Genomic DNA, 16,158 nt, shown 5'->3' with positions numbered 1-16,158 from the left:
TGCTGAGAGCCTCCAGAACACAAGGCTGGATCACTCTGAGGGGATCCTCCCTCCCCGCTGTGCACACCAAATCAGGCTGGGCTGAGGTTTAACACGTTGTTTGCATTGGAGACTGGAAAGTTCATTGGATTCTCCCAGTTTACTCCTCTGACAAGGCATTTTGCTTTTCCCATAGGGAAGACAGAGCTGGGCTGGCCCTGCCCGTGGCAACCTCGGGCATCTCAGCCTGTGATAAGGTGCCAGACTTGGCTCAAGGCTGAAGAGGAGCCCTGAAGGGATGGTTTAGACTCCAAGAGCAGATTTACAGCAACAAGGGCATCCTGCTTCTCTCTCTCGATTCCCAGGCTGTGGAATTCCAGTGCAGAGGGAGCCTCAGCAGCACTTTGTACAGGCAGGAAAAGGATCAGAGAATCGTGGCCTGAGCTGAAGGGACCCACAAGGATCAATTCCAAACCCTGCCCTGCACAGACACCCCAAAATCCCACCCTGGGCACCCCTGGCAGTGCTGTCCAAATGCTCCTGGAGCTGTGGCAGCCTCAGGGCTGTGCCCATTTCCTGGGGAGCCTGGGCAGTGCCAGCACCTCTGGGGGAAGAACCTTTCCCTAAAATCCAACCTAAAGCTGCCCTGACAGCTCCAGATCAAACCCCTGAGTCCTCTCAGGGCACCCACAAAGGGGAGCAGCCACTGGAAATTTGGGGGTTTGTGATGGGTTTGCTGGGGAGGCTTTTCCTCCTGCACGGGAGGTGTCAGCAAAGCCCTCAAAAGCCACCACAGACAGATCCAGCCAGGACCACTGCAGCTCCCATTCCTTGGAGGCTTTTCTTCCTCCCAAGGATGAGCCAGGCTGCTTCTCCCCATCCACAGCGAGCCACGGCACAAAGCTGCTGCTGCTGCAATGCTTTAACTCATTTTCATACATTTATGCTGAGACTAAATTTGTCCCTGCATATTTTCCTCCCAAGCCTAGTAATCAGTAGTGGAAATAATTTGCTGTTGTCTGCTCTGATGTTGCCATCTCTTGCACACATCCAAGTGACAAAGACATCAGGCCCTCAAAGTCCGATTGAAGAATAATTGGAAATCCAAAGTGGCACTAAATGTTATTTTCTAAATAAAATGCATTAAATTACAGAACATGAGGCTGTCAAGCATTAAAAAAGATTAGTTAGAGGCGGAAAAGAAGTATTGTTCAACCCTTCAGAGACTTCATTACATGCACAGGATACCCCTGTGTTCTTTGGGACAGGCAGGGGAAAGGGAAGGCAAAGCTATGGAATATTTCCAGCAGCCTGTGCTGTCCCAGATGGGCCTGGATGCCTCTGCATGGCTGAATTTGCATCTCACTTGTTGGATAAATATGTAGGGAGACAGATATATGGATATATAGATAAATATAGGTGAGAAAGGCAAGATGGGCAAGGGAAAACCAGATAAATCAAGAAAAAGCAGAGAGCAGAGCAATCCCTGCCTCCGTGCCTGCAGGGAGGATGAGGCCCAGCACAAGGACAGGCTGGGACAGGAGGGATCCCGGATCTCTGCAGGGATGGGGATGGCAGCCAGCCCCGGGTGTCCAAATCACCCCAAACCTGCAGAGAAGGGACAAATCCGGGCACAAATCCAGCAGCTGGAGGCCAGGGCTGTGTGTCTGCCTGGTCTGGGTGTTAATAAACCCAAATATTGCAGCAGCTGCGCTCAGAACCTCAGCAAAGCCCAGCCTGGCTGCGGAGCACAGAGACAATCGTATTTCATCCGGTAGGAGCTGCTAAATTCACACTCAGGGCAATAAAGGCACAGCCAAACAAACATGACCCGAGCGGGACCCATGGCTGGGGCAGGCACGTCCCAGCCTACACAAACAGGAGAGCTGAGGTGCATTTATCTCAGATCCCTGCTCCCAGCAGCTTCCCCAAACAGCTCCGGCCCCTGGAAAGAGCACCCAGAGCCCAGCAGGCTGCAGGGGCACACAGAATTATTTACATGGCTGCTCCCCCTTCCTGCACAAGGATTAAAGGCCAGGTGAGGTTCCTTTGAGTGGCAGTTTTTATTTTGGTTTTGTTTTTTTATTGTGTTTTTTTTTTCTAAAAGAGAAGGCAGTTTTCACCTGGAATTATGGAGGTGCAGATGCACCAAAAGCTGCTGAGCTGGGGCTGCTCCCCGGGTGGAACACCCCCGTGCTGGGGGAGAGGGCAGAGCAGCCCACACACAACTGGAGATGGATTTATTCCAGCCCAGCTGAGGGCTGGGCAGCCAAATCCCACTCTCCCAGGGTTTCATTAGCTGGGAATGGCTTTCTAACGAGATTTCCACAGCCCAGCCTGGAGCCTTGCTCTGCACCCAAAGACAATAACCACGGGCAGCTCAGGAGGGGCCCCTGTTCCTCATGTCCCCCATCCTCCAGCAGGGTGACCCCACAAACCCACTGCAAAACCTGCCTGGCAGCAGGGCTGCAGCCTGAGCTGGCCCCAGCAGGAGGATTTATGGATTTATGGCCCTGGGGGCACACCCAGTGCCTTGGGAAGGATGGCTAATGGCCAGCTGGCATCTCAGAGCCACTCCGGCCACTGGGCACTCCAGCTGGATGAGCAGCACTGCTCTCCATGCCCACAGACACCTCAGGAGGGGACCTGGGGGCTGCTCTGGGGCTCTCCCTGCTCCTGTGGTGCCCCTGCAGCCCTGCGAGGGCAGGGAGAGCCCCAAAACCAGCCACCAGCCCCTGGGCACTGCCAGCAGCACCCTCGGAAGCCAGGCCAAGAAGGGCAGGGGCGATGAGCTTCTGGTGCTACAGCTTCACAATCCTGCTCGTGCCTTAAAATGCCCCTAAAATAACCAAAAGTCAGCGTTTGGACACTGCTCTCAGTCATTGGGTGGGATTTTGGGGTGTCCTGTGCAGGGCCAGGACTCAGTGATCCCTCCCAGTTCGGGGAATTTTGTGATCCCCTTATTCCCTTGGAGGGCTCAGGTTCTTTTTGGGTGGGATCCAGCTGTTCTGGATCTCTGCATCGCCCAAACAAATCCTGAACCCAGCCCCCAACCCCTCCTGCTGCCTCTCAGGGAGATTTCTGCCACAAATCCAACACTTCCTCCAGCATCCTGCTGGACCAGGTGCCAGGGACGAGCCCCGGCCACCAGCCTGGACCAGGCAAAGGCCTAAAATGGAAAAATCCAGCTTGTTTTTACTGACTGGAGCCTGCGCTCCTCTCTGCAGGCACGGGAATGCTGTTTCTGGCACAGCTTCTCCAAATAAAAGTGTGGTCAGCTCTTTTTTGGACGCATTTTGAGCAAATTGTTTTTGTGGGCAGCGCTGTCTGCTCACTCGCACCAAGGCCAAGCCACACAGGGAGGGTTATTGTTAAACTTTCCCCTGCTCACTCCACAAAGAAAATTAAAACAAAAACACTTAGAACCAGCTCTTAGTGAGGTGTTAATAGCACCCAAGGCACCGAGAGTTGTGAGTCCCTTAAATGGATGGGGAAAGGCCCAGAACAGCTGCAGGGGGCAAAGGAAACTCCCTGCTGCTCCCAGCGCTGTCCTTGCTCCAGCAGTTTGGGGGGAATTGCTCCCCTCGGCTCCAGAGACTGCCCAACCAGACAGGCAGCACTCCCTGCCCAAATCCCACCCTGAATCTCCAGGGATTGTGGCCAGTTTGGTTCTGATGTGGCTCTGGAGGCCGTGGCACCAGCGGGGTTGTTAAGGGTGTCACTAACGAAGCAAAAGGCACATCCTGCCTCTGAGAGCCTGAGAACCAGGGAATGCTGGAATGGTTTGGCTTGGAAAGGGCCTTAAATCTCATCTCATCTCATCTCCTTCCACCTCCACCAGCCCCATCTTCTCCAGCACCTCCAGCCACCTCAGCAGCTGAGAGCCCCTCAGCGCCTGCGGCTCCTTTTTGTCCCCAGACCCCCCTGTTCCCCCACTGCTGGGATGGCATTCCCAGGGGGGCTTTTAATTCAATTATCTGGAATGAAATGTCTCTGGAGCCCCCCACGCTGCCCTGCCCAGCAGCTCCTGCTCTGCACAGCCTCTGCCTGAGAGGGAAACCCAGCACAGGCAGCCAGAAGGGCACGGAGCAGATAAATAAATATGTGCCGCAGGAGGAGCTGGAGAGATGCTCTGAAGTACAGCCAGGGAGGAGGGGAGGAGGCAATGTGTCCCTGCTGCTGGTGGCACGACTCCAGCAGGGTGCTCGTGCCTTTAGAACACCCCCAAACCCACCCAGAGCCGGTGCAGTGCGAGAAGCAGCTCCCTGAAAACCTTCCCCCTGCTCCTCCCTGACCTCCACAGCCTCCCTGGCCTCAGCAACGCACATCTGGAGCACTGTTTTGCTCCATCTGAAGGCCAGGTGAAGCAGAGCTCCCGTGCCAGCTTCCAGCACACTCCAGAACACCTGTGCCAGCTCCTGTGGGCTGCAGGGACAGCCATCCTCCAAAAAAAAACCAGCCTTTTCCTGCCTCCTGAGAGGAGAAAACACGCAGCTCCCCCAATTCTAACACAGGCCCTCCTGGCAGCAGGGGTGGGCTGTGCAGTGCTCCTGTCTCTCTGTTCCCTTTGCAAGCACAGCCCAAAGCTGCTGGACCAGCCCTCAGCACAGCTTTAAGCCCCAGATTCTGCAGCTGGGATGAGGGAAGCTGCTCTGTGTGCACCTGGGAGGGGCAGAGCCCTGGGGATGCTCTGTGAAACCGGGGCTCCCACGCAGGAGCAGCAAAACCCGCCCTGAGCTTCGCTTTTTTTGCCATCAAACCCAGAGGTCTGGCTCTTCCACGGTTCAAGGAGGTTGGGAGGAAGGAGAAGAGGCTCAAGGTGGGGAGGAGAAGAGCCCAAGGTCTATAAATACTCCCAGGGAGCTGCTGTGCACCTGCAGGGCTGCCAGCACGGATCAGCCCCTGCTCAGCCAAGCCTGGAAACGCCGCCGGCCACGGCCACTTCCAGCTGCTCTGCAGGGAGGGAAGGAGCTGCCCCAGCTCCCCAGGGACCAGCCCTGGTGCCCAGCACACCCGGGTGCCCTGCCAGCAGCATCCCCTGCCTCGGGGACAGGCACTGGGGCGTCTGCTGCAGCTTCCAAGGGCATTATTGCACTGCAGTCAACTTTTCGTGGACATTTACCCATTCTAGAGGCTCCCTCCAAGGAGTGCACAGGAATGGCTGCAGCTGGGAAGGTGATGCCTGGATTGATGGGGTCTTTGTCAATAACCTGGCACTGCAGAGCACACCCAGTGCCTTCTCTTCCCTCCTTGCAGCATCGACCTGGACAGAGTGAAGTGAGGAATGGCCCTTGGCTGTGGGGCTGAGGGTCTGGGGGCTTTCCCAGGATAGGTCACGCAGCATCTCTACCCTTCAATCCTGATTAAAAAGTGATATTGCTGCTCCATCTCGTAGGGAGGATAAATCTGGGAGTGAAGAACAAAACGTTCACAGCCTGGTGGTGGCTGCTGCAGAGAAACCAGTGGAAAAGGCAGAGGGGAAATAAAGAGGGAAAACAACAATCCCCCTGTGTGAGCAGCACGTTCCAAGCTTGATTACAATAAAAATAATTTCTTTAACACCCACACAGAAAGCTCCAGGCCAGGATTGCTGCTCCCCCTCTCTGTCTGGCCCCCAGCACTCTTGGCAGGGCTCTGGGCAGGGCTGGGGCAGGGGGAGCAGGCAGTGTTTAGTCTGCCAGGCACATTCCTGCTTGCTGCTCAAATAAATACAGGATTATTGATGGAGCTGCCTCCCCTCCCCAGCAGCAGGCAGAAATGCCACAGTTATGGAGTGGCTCCTCGGAACAGCACGGGGATGGGGCTGGAGGGACCTCGGGGATGGAGGGACCCCCGAGGCTGGAGGGGTTCCTGTTCTGCCCCAGGGCTGGTGCTCAGCATTTCCATTTGGGATGCTGAATGTGTTCTCATCCCTGAGAAATCCGTGTACCTCCCTCCAGAGCCACGCTCCAGAAAATATCAACACTTTTTGCCACAGCAAAGTTATAATGGGAAATATTTTTCCAGAGGAGGAGGAGGGAGAGCAAGAGCAAACCTCACCAAAGTTGTTTTTTTTCTGCTTTACAACCAGCCTTAACTTTTATATTTAGTCCCAGCTTGCAAGACCATTCCAGCCACTTTCCCTGGGGCACATCCATCATTTTCAACCTATCCGGAACCTGCAGGACCTTGAGTCAAGCTGCACCTCATCTGGGGAATTTTCAGAGCCTTCAGGGGAAAAGGAGAAAAACGCAAAGGGTTTAAGAGTCAGGGTGGATTTGAACTCTCTTAAATCCTTCTGCCCCTTTGAGCCTCTGATTGAGTTCAAGCAGGAGCTGGAAGCCTGGAGAGGTCAGTGCTGGGGGGTTCCCAGCCCACACAGCCACCAGAAAAATCCCACATTGTCCCTGGATTTTGAGGGGACCAGGCAAAGCCTGATCCAATGGAAGCACTGCAGGATAAACTTTGACCTTGGCAGAGTCAGACCCAGGAATGGTTTGGGTTGGAAAGGATCTTAAACCCCCTCCAGTGCCACCCCTGCCATGGGCAGGGACACCTCCCACTGTCCCAGGGACACCTTCCACTGTCCCAGGGTGCTCCAAACCCTGCCCAGCCTGGCCTGGAACACTGCCAGGGATGAGGAGAACACTTCCAGGGATGAGGCAGTCCTCCCAGGGACCCAGCAGGAGCAGCTCCTGCACACTGTGTGCACAAACCCCACGGTAATAAAGCACTACTCCCCACCGCAGCCCTTTTTCCATTTCACCCTTCGCTGGATCATTTTATGCATCTATTCCCATTGCTAATTCAAACTAATTAAAGTATAAAATAGAATAATTTGTGCAATTTCAGAGCTCCCCTCAGCATATTGTGAGTTATGTCTCCTTTCTGTTGGTGCCTGATGTGAGCAATTCCCGGCCTCGCCGGCTCAGTGCCCGCCAAATTCATCTGCTGGGGACACAAACTATTCCAGGAGCACGGGGATGGGGGACGAGGGCAACTTTAAAGAGGAAGAGGAACCCAAATTTGCTTTTAAATTTCATAGCTGAGCACTGAGTGTGACACTGCAGATCTCTCCTTCAAGCCCTTTTCCCTCCTGGGGACTCTGCTCTCTCCTTTTTCTGCTGGTGAGGAAGGCCTGGGTCTGTCTGTCCATCCAGACAGGAAATCCTGCAGCATTCCAAACCCAGCCTTGAACATCAGCATCCCCCACAGAGCTGGAGGAGGCTCTGGATAGCCTGGGACAGTGGGAGGTGTCCCTGTCCACTTCCAGTGGATGAGCTTTAAAGTCCTTTCCAACCCAACAAATTCTGGGACTCCATGAACTCTGCTTCTTACTGGATGGAGCAGGGGTGGTGGCACCAAATTTGGAGGGACACCAGAGCTCCCCCCAGCTCCTGAGGATCACAGAATCACACAGAATAATAGAGACCTCTAAGATCATCAAGTCCAACCTATGCCCTAACACCACAATTAGACCATAGCACCAAGTGCCAAGTCCAGTCTTTTGTTAAACATATCCAGAGATGGTGATTCCACCACCTCCCTAGGAAGACAATTCCAGTACTTTATTATTATTTCAGTGAAATTTTTTTTCCTAATATCCAACCTATACCTTTCCTGACGTAGCTTGAGGCTGTGTCCTCTTGTTCTGCCAGTTGCTGCCCGGTGGAGGAGATCAACCCTCACCTGTCTGCAACCCTGCAGGAAGGATGCCCCAGGTCCCTTTAGAAACCACAGCACTGGGGAGCTGAGGCTCTGTGCCCGTGGATGTGCACGTAAGGGAAATTCTAGAAATACCTCAGCACTGTGGCGGCTCGCCTGGAAATGAAACAATGGCTCTGTGGAAGAGGAGGAATTGGAAAGGGAAGCAAATGCCGAAGCAAACACGTGGGAACCCTGTGGCTGTGACTGGCAGGGGAAGAAACAGGCCTGATACAAAGAAAAAGCAGAGCAAAACAAACAAACTGAACAAACTGCAGGCAAAGGCAGGCAGCGTTTGAAAGGAGCCAGCACACGAGCAGTGTCTGCAATAAAACTCACGCAGCAAGAACAAACCCGCTGCCCCCCACTCACACAGCAGCCTCTTCCACCCAGGAAAGTTCATTCTTCAAGGGTTCCTCACCTCAAAGGTTCTGCCCCGAGCTGCCCGCGTTTATTTTGTGTCTGGACAGACACCCCAGGGTCTGGGGGGCACGGGGGGCACTGGGGCCAGCAGTGAGCCCCAGCAGGTCCCACCTTTTGGGCAGTTGGCGTTAATTAACACATCCTCCTCATCAGGAGGCAATTGTTAATGAGCGTGGACAAGTTTTCAGCGGAATTTCTTAATTATTCCTCATTGAGCACGGGGAGGGAAGGGGGAAAAGGCAGAGGCGGCGCTGAGTTGGGAATTTTGGGAGGGAGGAGGAGGAGCTGTGCACACACCCCAGGGGCACAACCTTTCCTCCAGGGGCTCCTGTCCCTGTCCCAGCCCATGGGCACAGGATGAGCAGGTGGAGGGGACAGGGAGGCAGGATTTTGGACACCACTGGTGGGATTCAGCTGAGCCCTTCTCCCTGTGCCAGTGTTCAAAGTTGGCTGAGATTATGTCCAGCTAACTGGCTGTTCAACTAGCAGATAATGTAGTTAAAAATTTAATCAGTTCATTTTTTCCCTCTTGATGACTCCAGACCCTTTTATCCACATCTCCTGCATTTTTTATCATGTTTTCTCAGTTCTTTTCAGGACACCATCAGTATTTACAGCTCTGCTGCTCCAGGACTGATGGGCTCCCCTGTTTTTCTCACCCTCACTCCAATCCAACTTCTCCTAAATCATCTGGGCAGCTCCTGTCTGCCTCCCCCTCCCTCAGCATGCAGCAGGTTCAGCCCAAAGCAAAGCAGTTTGCACAGAAACCTCTCGGGGTTACAGGACAGGGGAATGCACAACAAATCATCCCCGGAGAGCTGCAGCTCCTGCCACGGGGGCACTTGCAAAGCAAATATTTCACTGCTCCCAGAGCAGACTAAAAGACAGTTTCTTTACCTAAAGCCAGAGTGATGGATGTGGAGGGGGAGGGAGGAATTCAGACAGTGGAAAAGTAACAGGTCTGGGAATAAACGAGGAGGAGCTGTGGCTGCCCCATCCCTGGAGAGCTCAAAGCCAGTTTGGATGGGGCTTGGAGCAACCTGGGGTGGAATGAGACGAATTCCAAGGTCCCTCCCAACCCAAACCATTTTGTGGTTCTCTGATTCCATCAGAGAACACAAAGCTGTGCCCTCCAGAGGCACAGAGGGCACCTCCAACACCCCTGGAGCAGCACGGGCTCCCTCTGAGCTCTGCTGTGCCCGTTGGTACTCAGGGGGTGGCTCTGGGCTCTTATCTCTGCCTGGGCAATGCTGAGGTTCCCAGCCAGGGCTGCTGTGTCCCATTGCCCAGAAAAGCAGAGGGAAATCTCCCCCGTGGCCAAATCAGCCCTGGCTGGGCTGGGAGCAGCTCCCGAGGCAATGGAAACTGCAGGGATTGTGGAGGACATTTCTGCAAGGTGAATTTTGTGCTTGCAGCACCCTGGGCAGGTGCCTGCTGAGGAGGGTGCTGCTGCTCCCCCAGCACCTCGCCCTCAGGGCATTTCACAAATGGCTGAGGGGTCATGGTTGGGAAAAGAGTGGGAGATTCTCGATGTCTCGGGGTTCTGAAGGTCAGGGTGACCCCGAGATTGTAAGGAGTTTTTGCTTCCCTAGCCCAACACAGCCAAAGGAGGAGCCTGGAATACTCCAATTGCATTTCAAGGTTGTTTATTTCTTACCTAAACATTCTCTCTCTGACCTGCTGAGCTCTGCCTAGCAAGGAGGCCATGGCTTTCTGTCTGCCCTCAGGGCGGTGTTTACCTTTTATATCAAAAGTCTGTTTACAATTTATTACCAATTCCCATCACCTATGTTAGACTGTGAATCTCTGTCTTAAACCAACAGAAAAGTGTCACCATCACAGCAAGACATGGAGGGTAAGGAGAAGGAGAAGAAGGTCAGGACATGCCCAAATCCCTCCATCTTGTACCCCCTGAACCCCATTCTAAAAATCTAAAATTTCTACTTTTCCACCCTATATTAATTCAACTACCATGCTACTCAAACCCTTGTGGCTTGTAGTTCCTCACACAAAGTTTGCAGCTTTTTCCACAGGCTAAAATGGAAGCCACAGGTGTTTTTGATTTTGTGCCAAGTTCTGCGAGCCCCTGGTGGGGTCTGTGGACATCCAGGGCAGCTGAGGGATGAGCTGGGCTCCGACAGGAAATAAGGAAGGGGAAATTCGTGTTGGCACAGTTGTTTTCAGGCAGGGAAGAGGCAGTGAGGGCAGAGGCAGAGCCCGCTCAGCTCCAGCTCCTCTGCCCCTGCACTGCCACTGCTGCTCCTGCCAGGAGCCCTGATGCCCAGGCTGGGTGGGAAGGTCCCTCCTGGGGTGTTTCCCTCACCACTAACACGAGGATCTTCCTCCCAACAGCGTTTCCTGCAAGCATTTAGATCCTGCTGATGTGAATTCCACGTCTGCATCCCTTGATTAGGTGGTGGAATCTTTTGGAGCTGGCAATCCCTGCCCCGGGTTTGATTGAGCTCCTCTCGCTCCTGCCTTAAAAATAGCCAAACTCCTTCTTCTGAAGGAGCTGCGAAAATCTTTGGCCCCAGTTTTGCTGATGCTTACATAATGGCTGTGCCCACAGCCCTGGGGGGAGCAGCAGCCAGGGCAGAGCTGCTTGGGGAGCAGAGGGGCTCCTGCAGCCTTGGGGCCATCAAATCACCCAGGACTGATCGAGCTGGGGCTTTCAGACACCGAAAAAACCCAAGTGCCTCGCTGGCACGCAGACAATTAATGCTCCTGGGCTGAATTACAGCACCAGCAGCCCTTCTCCTGAGAGCCTCTGCCCTTCCCCCTGGAAGGGAGCAAGCAGAGATTTTCTGCACGTGCAGGGCTTGTTGGTGTGGGCTGTGTGACAGACTCAGTGACAAAATGGGAATTTTTAAATCGGGGGCGTTGGTGGCCCCACATTTGTCAAACATTGCCATTAACCCCTCACCTGCTGTTTGATCCCCACGTCTCACCAGTGAAGCAACAACGTGACCAACTCCATGTCAATATTTTATTTTTTTGTGGTTTTTTTTGTGTTTTGGGTTTGGATTTTTTTTTTTTTTTTTTTTTTGATAGAAACTGTTAATTGAATTTGCCTGTGAAAAGTGAGGCAGCTCACACTGGGCAGTGGCTGAGGAGACCCATGGTCCCCTCACTGTGGCTGTGCTGGTCCCCCCACCACAGAACCCATGGTGAATTTGGGGATAGGACCCAAAACCTGGGATTTTGGGGAGATTAACTCTGCCAGCACCTGCCCAACCCAGTGCTATTCCCACCCTGGAACCCCACAAAGCTCCTGCAGTGCCACCCATCTCAATCTCCATCATCTCCATCATCTCCATCATCTCCATCCAGCTCTCCCAGAGCCTTGCTCAGCCTGTGTGCAGAAATGGGCTTTGTTTGCTCCACCAGCACTGAGAAATTAATTCCTGCTTCAAACACTGTCAGAACCAGCTCTTCTTTCCCCTCTGAGTGTTTGAAAGGAGGTGCTGTGGGAAGGGAACCTGAAAGCTCCTAAAACCACCCTTAAACCGAGTGGTTCAAGAGCTCTCTGAGTGCCTGGAAGCAAAGTTTCTTTATTCCTCTCTCCCCCAGACTGGGCTGTGCAACTGTTGCTTCTGTGCTTTGTGGGAGTGAAATCAAATGTCAAATATTCTGCTTTGGAAGGAGTTGGCAGCGAGACATGAAAGGCTCAGGGAGAGCTCAAAAAAAGAGGGAGGAAAAAACTGGAGCAAAGCACAGACAGGGCTGGGACAGGAGCCAGGGGATGGGGAAGGGCTGTGCCTGCAGCCACAGCTCCAGATCTGAGCAGGGAGAGGCTCTTTTCCCTGCATTTCTGCACAAAGCTGGTCCTGGCTGCTGCCTGCACAGAAGGGAGCTGGGCTCTGTGCCGAGGAGCTCCCTCCATCCTTTGGGGAGCATCCCCACAGCCCCAGGGCTGCACCCAGAGCCCTTCTGGGGCTGCACCCAGAGCCTGGCCTGGGGCTGCACCCAGACCCCGTCCTGAGGCTGTCCCCATGCCCAGACCGTGTCCCAGGGCTGTCCCAGGGCTGTCCCCATGCCCAGACCCCGTCCTGGGGCTGTCCCCATGCCCAGACCGTGTCCCAGGGCTGTCCCAGGGCTGTCCCAGGGCTGTCCCAGGGCTGTCCCCATGCCCAGACCCTGTCCCAGGGCTGTCCCAGAGCTGTCCCAGACCCGTCCCAGGGCTGTCCCCCTGCCCAGAGGGGCTCAGGAGGTGCCAGCAGCTCTGTCGGGGGCACCTTGCCCAGGTGAATCGCACAGCCCCCGCCGTGCCTCGAGGGCCGTGTGTGGGCACAGCACTGGCCTGGCTCTGTCTCAGTATCACACCCCAGCTCTGGGCAATCCTCCCCCCACGCTGACTGCAGCACAGCCCTGCAGGGAGCAGCTGCTCTCCGTGGCAAATTTCGGTTTCTTCTCCATTTCCAGCCTTCAGAGGCCATTTTTTGCTGTGTGCTCTCCGTCCTTCCTGCACCTCCCACCATTCACAGCCTGAGCCCCCTGGAGCTGCTGGACCTCCCTCCTCCTCTTGCTTCTGACCCTTTTCAATCATCAGCCTCCTTTATAGAGAGCCAGGGAAAAATATATTCTTGGCTGCACTTTGCTGACCTATCAGACTGCAGGATGGGGGCACTGGGGTCGCAGGAGCTGACAGGATCCATATGCATCAGGTGCTGGGATTTTGGGACCCAGAGCACGCATTGCTGCAAGGGCAACGGGCAAATCCTGTGGCAAATCCTGCAAGGAATGAGAGGCAACAGCCCCCAGCTCCTGGAGCCTCCCCAGGGCAGAGCCGTGGCTGGAAATGGAATTAATGTTCCAGGAATGTCCTATTATTTGCTAATTCTCTTCACATCTTTTTGTTTCACAATTAAGCAAATTAGTGCTTTGATGAATATTAAGACGCTCTTGCCTCATAAAAGATGAGTTAGAGGCATTCCCCCTGGACTTTGCTCCTAATGAAAACAGTTCCTCAACTGTTTGAGATCCACACTGGGTCCTTTCCTGCCTGGTGGGAGCATGGGCAGCACGTGCTGCTGCGCAAAGTGACCAAGAATTAACATTGAATCAAATAATTCAATTGCAAAGTTTGCACAGATCCTCATTATTGCCATCTAATCCCCGCCCAAGCTGCGGTGGGATGAGAAATCTGTGGCTGCTCATGCAAGTGTCTGTCCCTGAGTGGCTCTAACAAGCACAAAATGCTTTCTCAGCCTCAGGGATTCGCTCACTCGAGGCTTTCAGCAGGGAGAAGACTTTGCCCTCTTTTAAACATTTCTTCCCTGCTTTCAAATGGCTTTATAACCAAGGAAAGGATTTCCCAGTTTTTTCTTTTCTTGCTGTAGGTCAGAAATGCAGTTCTGCTGGCTCTGGGAGGAGCTGGGAGCTCCCAGTGCAAGGCACAGGGAGAGCTGCTCTCCACCTCAGAACATCCCTGGCCACACCAGCACCTCCCTGCAGAGCTCAGGGCAGCTGGGAGGGAGGACGGGTGGAAAGCTGTCACTGACCAGGGGTCTGCTCCAAACAGAACAATTTAACAGCACCCAGACACCTCCAGGTGCAGCCCCTCCCCTGCCTGCAGCGCCCACAAGGCTCCAGCCCTTTTATCTGAGCCCTCAGGTGTGAGGAACAGCCAGGAAAACGCTCAGCAGGGCCCGTGAGCCCCAAAATCTGAGTGCTGGGGGCTCCATGGGGTTCTGTGCCTCAGAGAAGAACAGAAAGCCCCAGATTATTGGCATCACTCAGGCTCCCCCAGCAGCAGCCTCCCGGGGACTGCCAGCCATCAAATCCCATCACAATCACTCGGGTTGTGCTTTTTTGGGGTGGGCAGCACCCCGGGGCAGGAGCAGAGGGAGGTTAAGGGGGCTTGGCCCTGCCTCGGTGCAGCAGCAGCATTTGCTGGCAGCCCCTTCAAACAGGCTGGGAAATAACAGACAAAGAAACACGGAGAGAAAGCAAGGCAGCACCAGTCCAGCTGTTCCAGGGAGAATTAGTTCACAGAAAGGGCGCTCAGGCCTCGGCAGGGGCTGCCCAGGGAGCTCTGGGGTGCCCGTCCCTGGAGGTGTCCCAGGAATGCTGGAGGTGGCACTCAGGGCTCCGGGCTGGGGATGAGGTGGGGAGGGGGCACAGGATGGAATCGATGACCCTGCAGGGATTTTCCAGCCTCGGGGATTCTGGGGTTCTGTGCTCAGGGATGCTCCCAGACATCCTGCACGAGCCCTGGAACCCCTGCAGCTCAGAGCCCCAAACCAGCTCCGTTCCCACCACTTCCAGCCAGGAACCAGCAGGTTCAGCTCTCCCCCAAGCACTGATGCCAATCTCTGCTCAGGGGCAGAAAACCCCCAGCTCCTCCCGGCCCTCCAAGTGTTGTCCCCATGGCAGCACCTCGGGGACAGCCCCAGAGCTCAGGGATGAAGGAGGGGAGCTGGGATCCCCATGGCAGCACCTCGGGGACAGCCCCAGAGCTCAGGGATGAAGGAGGGGAGCTGGGATCCCCATGGCAGCACCTCGGGGACAGCTCCAGAGCCCAGGGATGAGGGAGGGGAGCTGGGATCCCCATGGCAGCACCTCGGGGACAGCTCCAGAGCCCAGGGATGAGGGAGGGGAGATGGAATCCTCATGGCAGCACCTCAGGGACAGCTCCAGAGCCCAGGGATGAGGGTGGGGAGATGGAATCCTCATGGCAGCAGCTCAGGGACAGCTCTGGAGCCCAGGGCTGAGTGTGAGGAGCTGGGATCCCCATGGCAGTACTCAGGCACAGCTCCAGAGCCCAGGGCTGAGTGTGAGGAGCTGGGATCCCCATGGCAGTACTCAGACACAGCTCCAGAGCCCAGGGCTGAGTGTGAGGAGCTGGGATCCCCATGGCAGCACTCAGGCACAGCTCCAGAGCCCAGGGCTGAGGGAGGGGAGCTGGAACCCCCGGCAGGGCACAGAGCAGGCACTCACCTGGCGCTCCGACATGACGTACAGGAACTTGTGGTCGGTGGAGAAGGCCATGTCCCGCAGCACCGGGCTCCCGTCCTTGAACACCGGCACCACCTCGTACTGGATCCCGCCCTGGGGCGGCCCGTCCGCCCGGATCTGCGGGAGAAAACACGCACGGCTCAGAGGACACCAAACCCCGCTTGGCTTTGGGGGGTGGCGGGGTCAGGGGAGGAGGGAGAGGTGGGAAAAGGAATGAATTCAGAAATCTCAGCTTCAGCCTGCAGACAGAGCAGCTTGGAGCTGAGAGGAGCAGGAGGCAGCACGCGGGAGTGGGAGCTGGAGCAAAGGTTCCGTCTCCACTGCAGCCAGTGTGATTTTGGCAATCCAGGAGAAATAATGAGAGTTTTGTTGTTGCAAGGTGAGCACAGAGACCAGCAGTGAGCTATGATTGACCATCCAGGGGGAAGGAAAATTGTAAACTTTTAAGATTCTCTCTAAAATGAACCTGAAAGGAGACCACAAAACTCTACAGCCAACAGCAAAGCCAAGACACCGCAGAGGTATTTTTTAATTCTCTAGACACCTATGGAGTGACACTTGGATAATCTCCATCACCTCTTCCTGCCACGGAATCCTCCTGGAGCATCATCCCTGCTTAAAACCTGGAGATGCTGCTGCCACTTTCCCGTCTGCAGGACTCAGTGAGGTGGAATTCCACCTGTGAGAATTAGGATGGTCACAGCCCCCGTGGAATACCAAGAATTAATTAGAGGCAGAATCACACCAGTATGAACCAGTGCCTCACTGGCTGCTGCCCCCTGAGTCACCCACGCTGCTCTGGGAGCCACCAGCCTGCAGCAGGGACAGAGGGACAGAAATCAGCAGAGGAATAAAGAGCAGGAGCGCCGGGCTGTCAGGGATCCACAGCCAGCACCGCAAACTGATTAATGGCCAGACGGGAATGGAAACGCTGGACATGAAGGATCAGCAGCCTTTGTGAAAAACAACTGTTTTCCAGAGCTCCCTCAGGGCGCCAGCAGCTCGTTAAACTCAGCTTCCTTCTAGTAATGAGGTCAGACAGGGCTAATAAAGAGAGATACCACCGGACAAGGCCGGCGCAGACCAATTCCAACTGGGAATTCAGCTCTGGGCTGG

The 16,158-nt window shown here is 54.9% G+C and overlaps 1 protein-coding gene across 4 annotated transcripts in view; it reads right to left on the bottom strand.

Annotated features, from left to right (window-relative positions):
* The window catches only part of PLXNA2 (plexin A2), a 141,926-nt gene that overhangs the window by 77,757 nt on the left and 48,011 nt on the right, over positions 1–16,158 (bottom strand). For all 4 annotated transcript variants that reach the window (XM_021536033.4, XM_021536032.4, XM_085561080.1 and 1 more), the window contains exon 4: positions 15,025–15,159. In XM_021536033.4, the coding sequence (XP_021391708.1) occupies positions 15,025–15,159 (135 nt within the window). The remainder of the gene's footprint in view (positions 1–15,024; positions 15,160–16,158) is intronic.

This window comes from Lonchura striata, chromosome 26, assembly GCF_050655825.1.
Source record: "Lonchura striata isolate lonStrDom1 chromosome 26, ASM5065582v1, whole genome shotgun sequence".
Taxonomy (NCBI): Eukaryota; Metazoa; Chordata; class Aves; order Passeriformes; family Estrildidae; genus Lonchura; species Lonchura striata.
The sequence above is the reverse complement of the archived record's forward strand: the minus strand, read 5'-3'. Positions and strand labels throughout refer to the sequence as shown.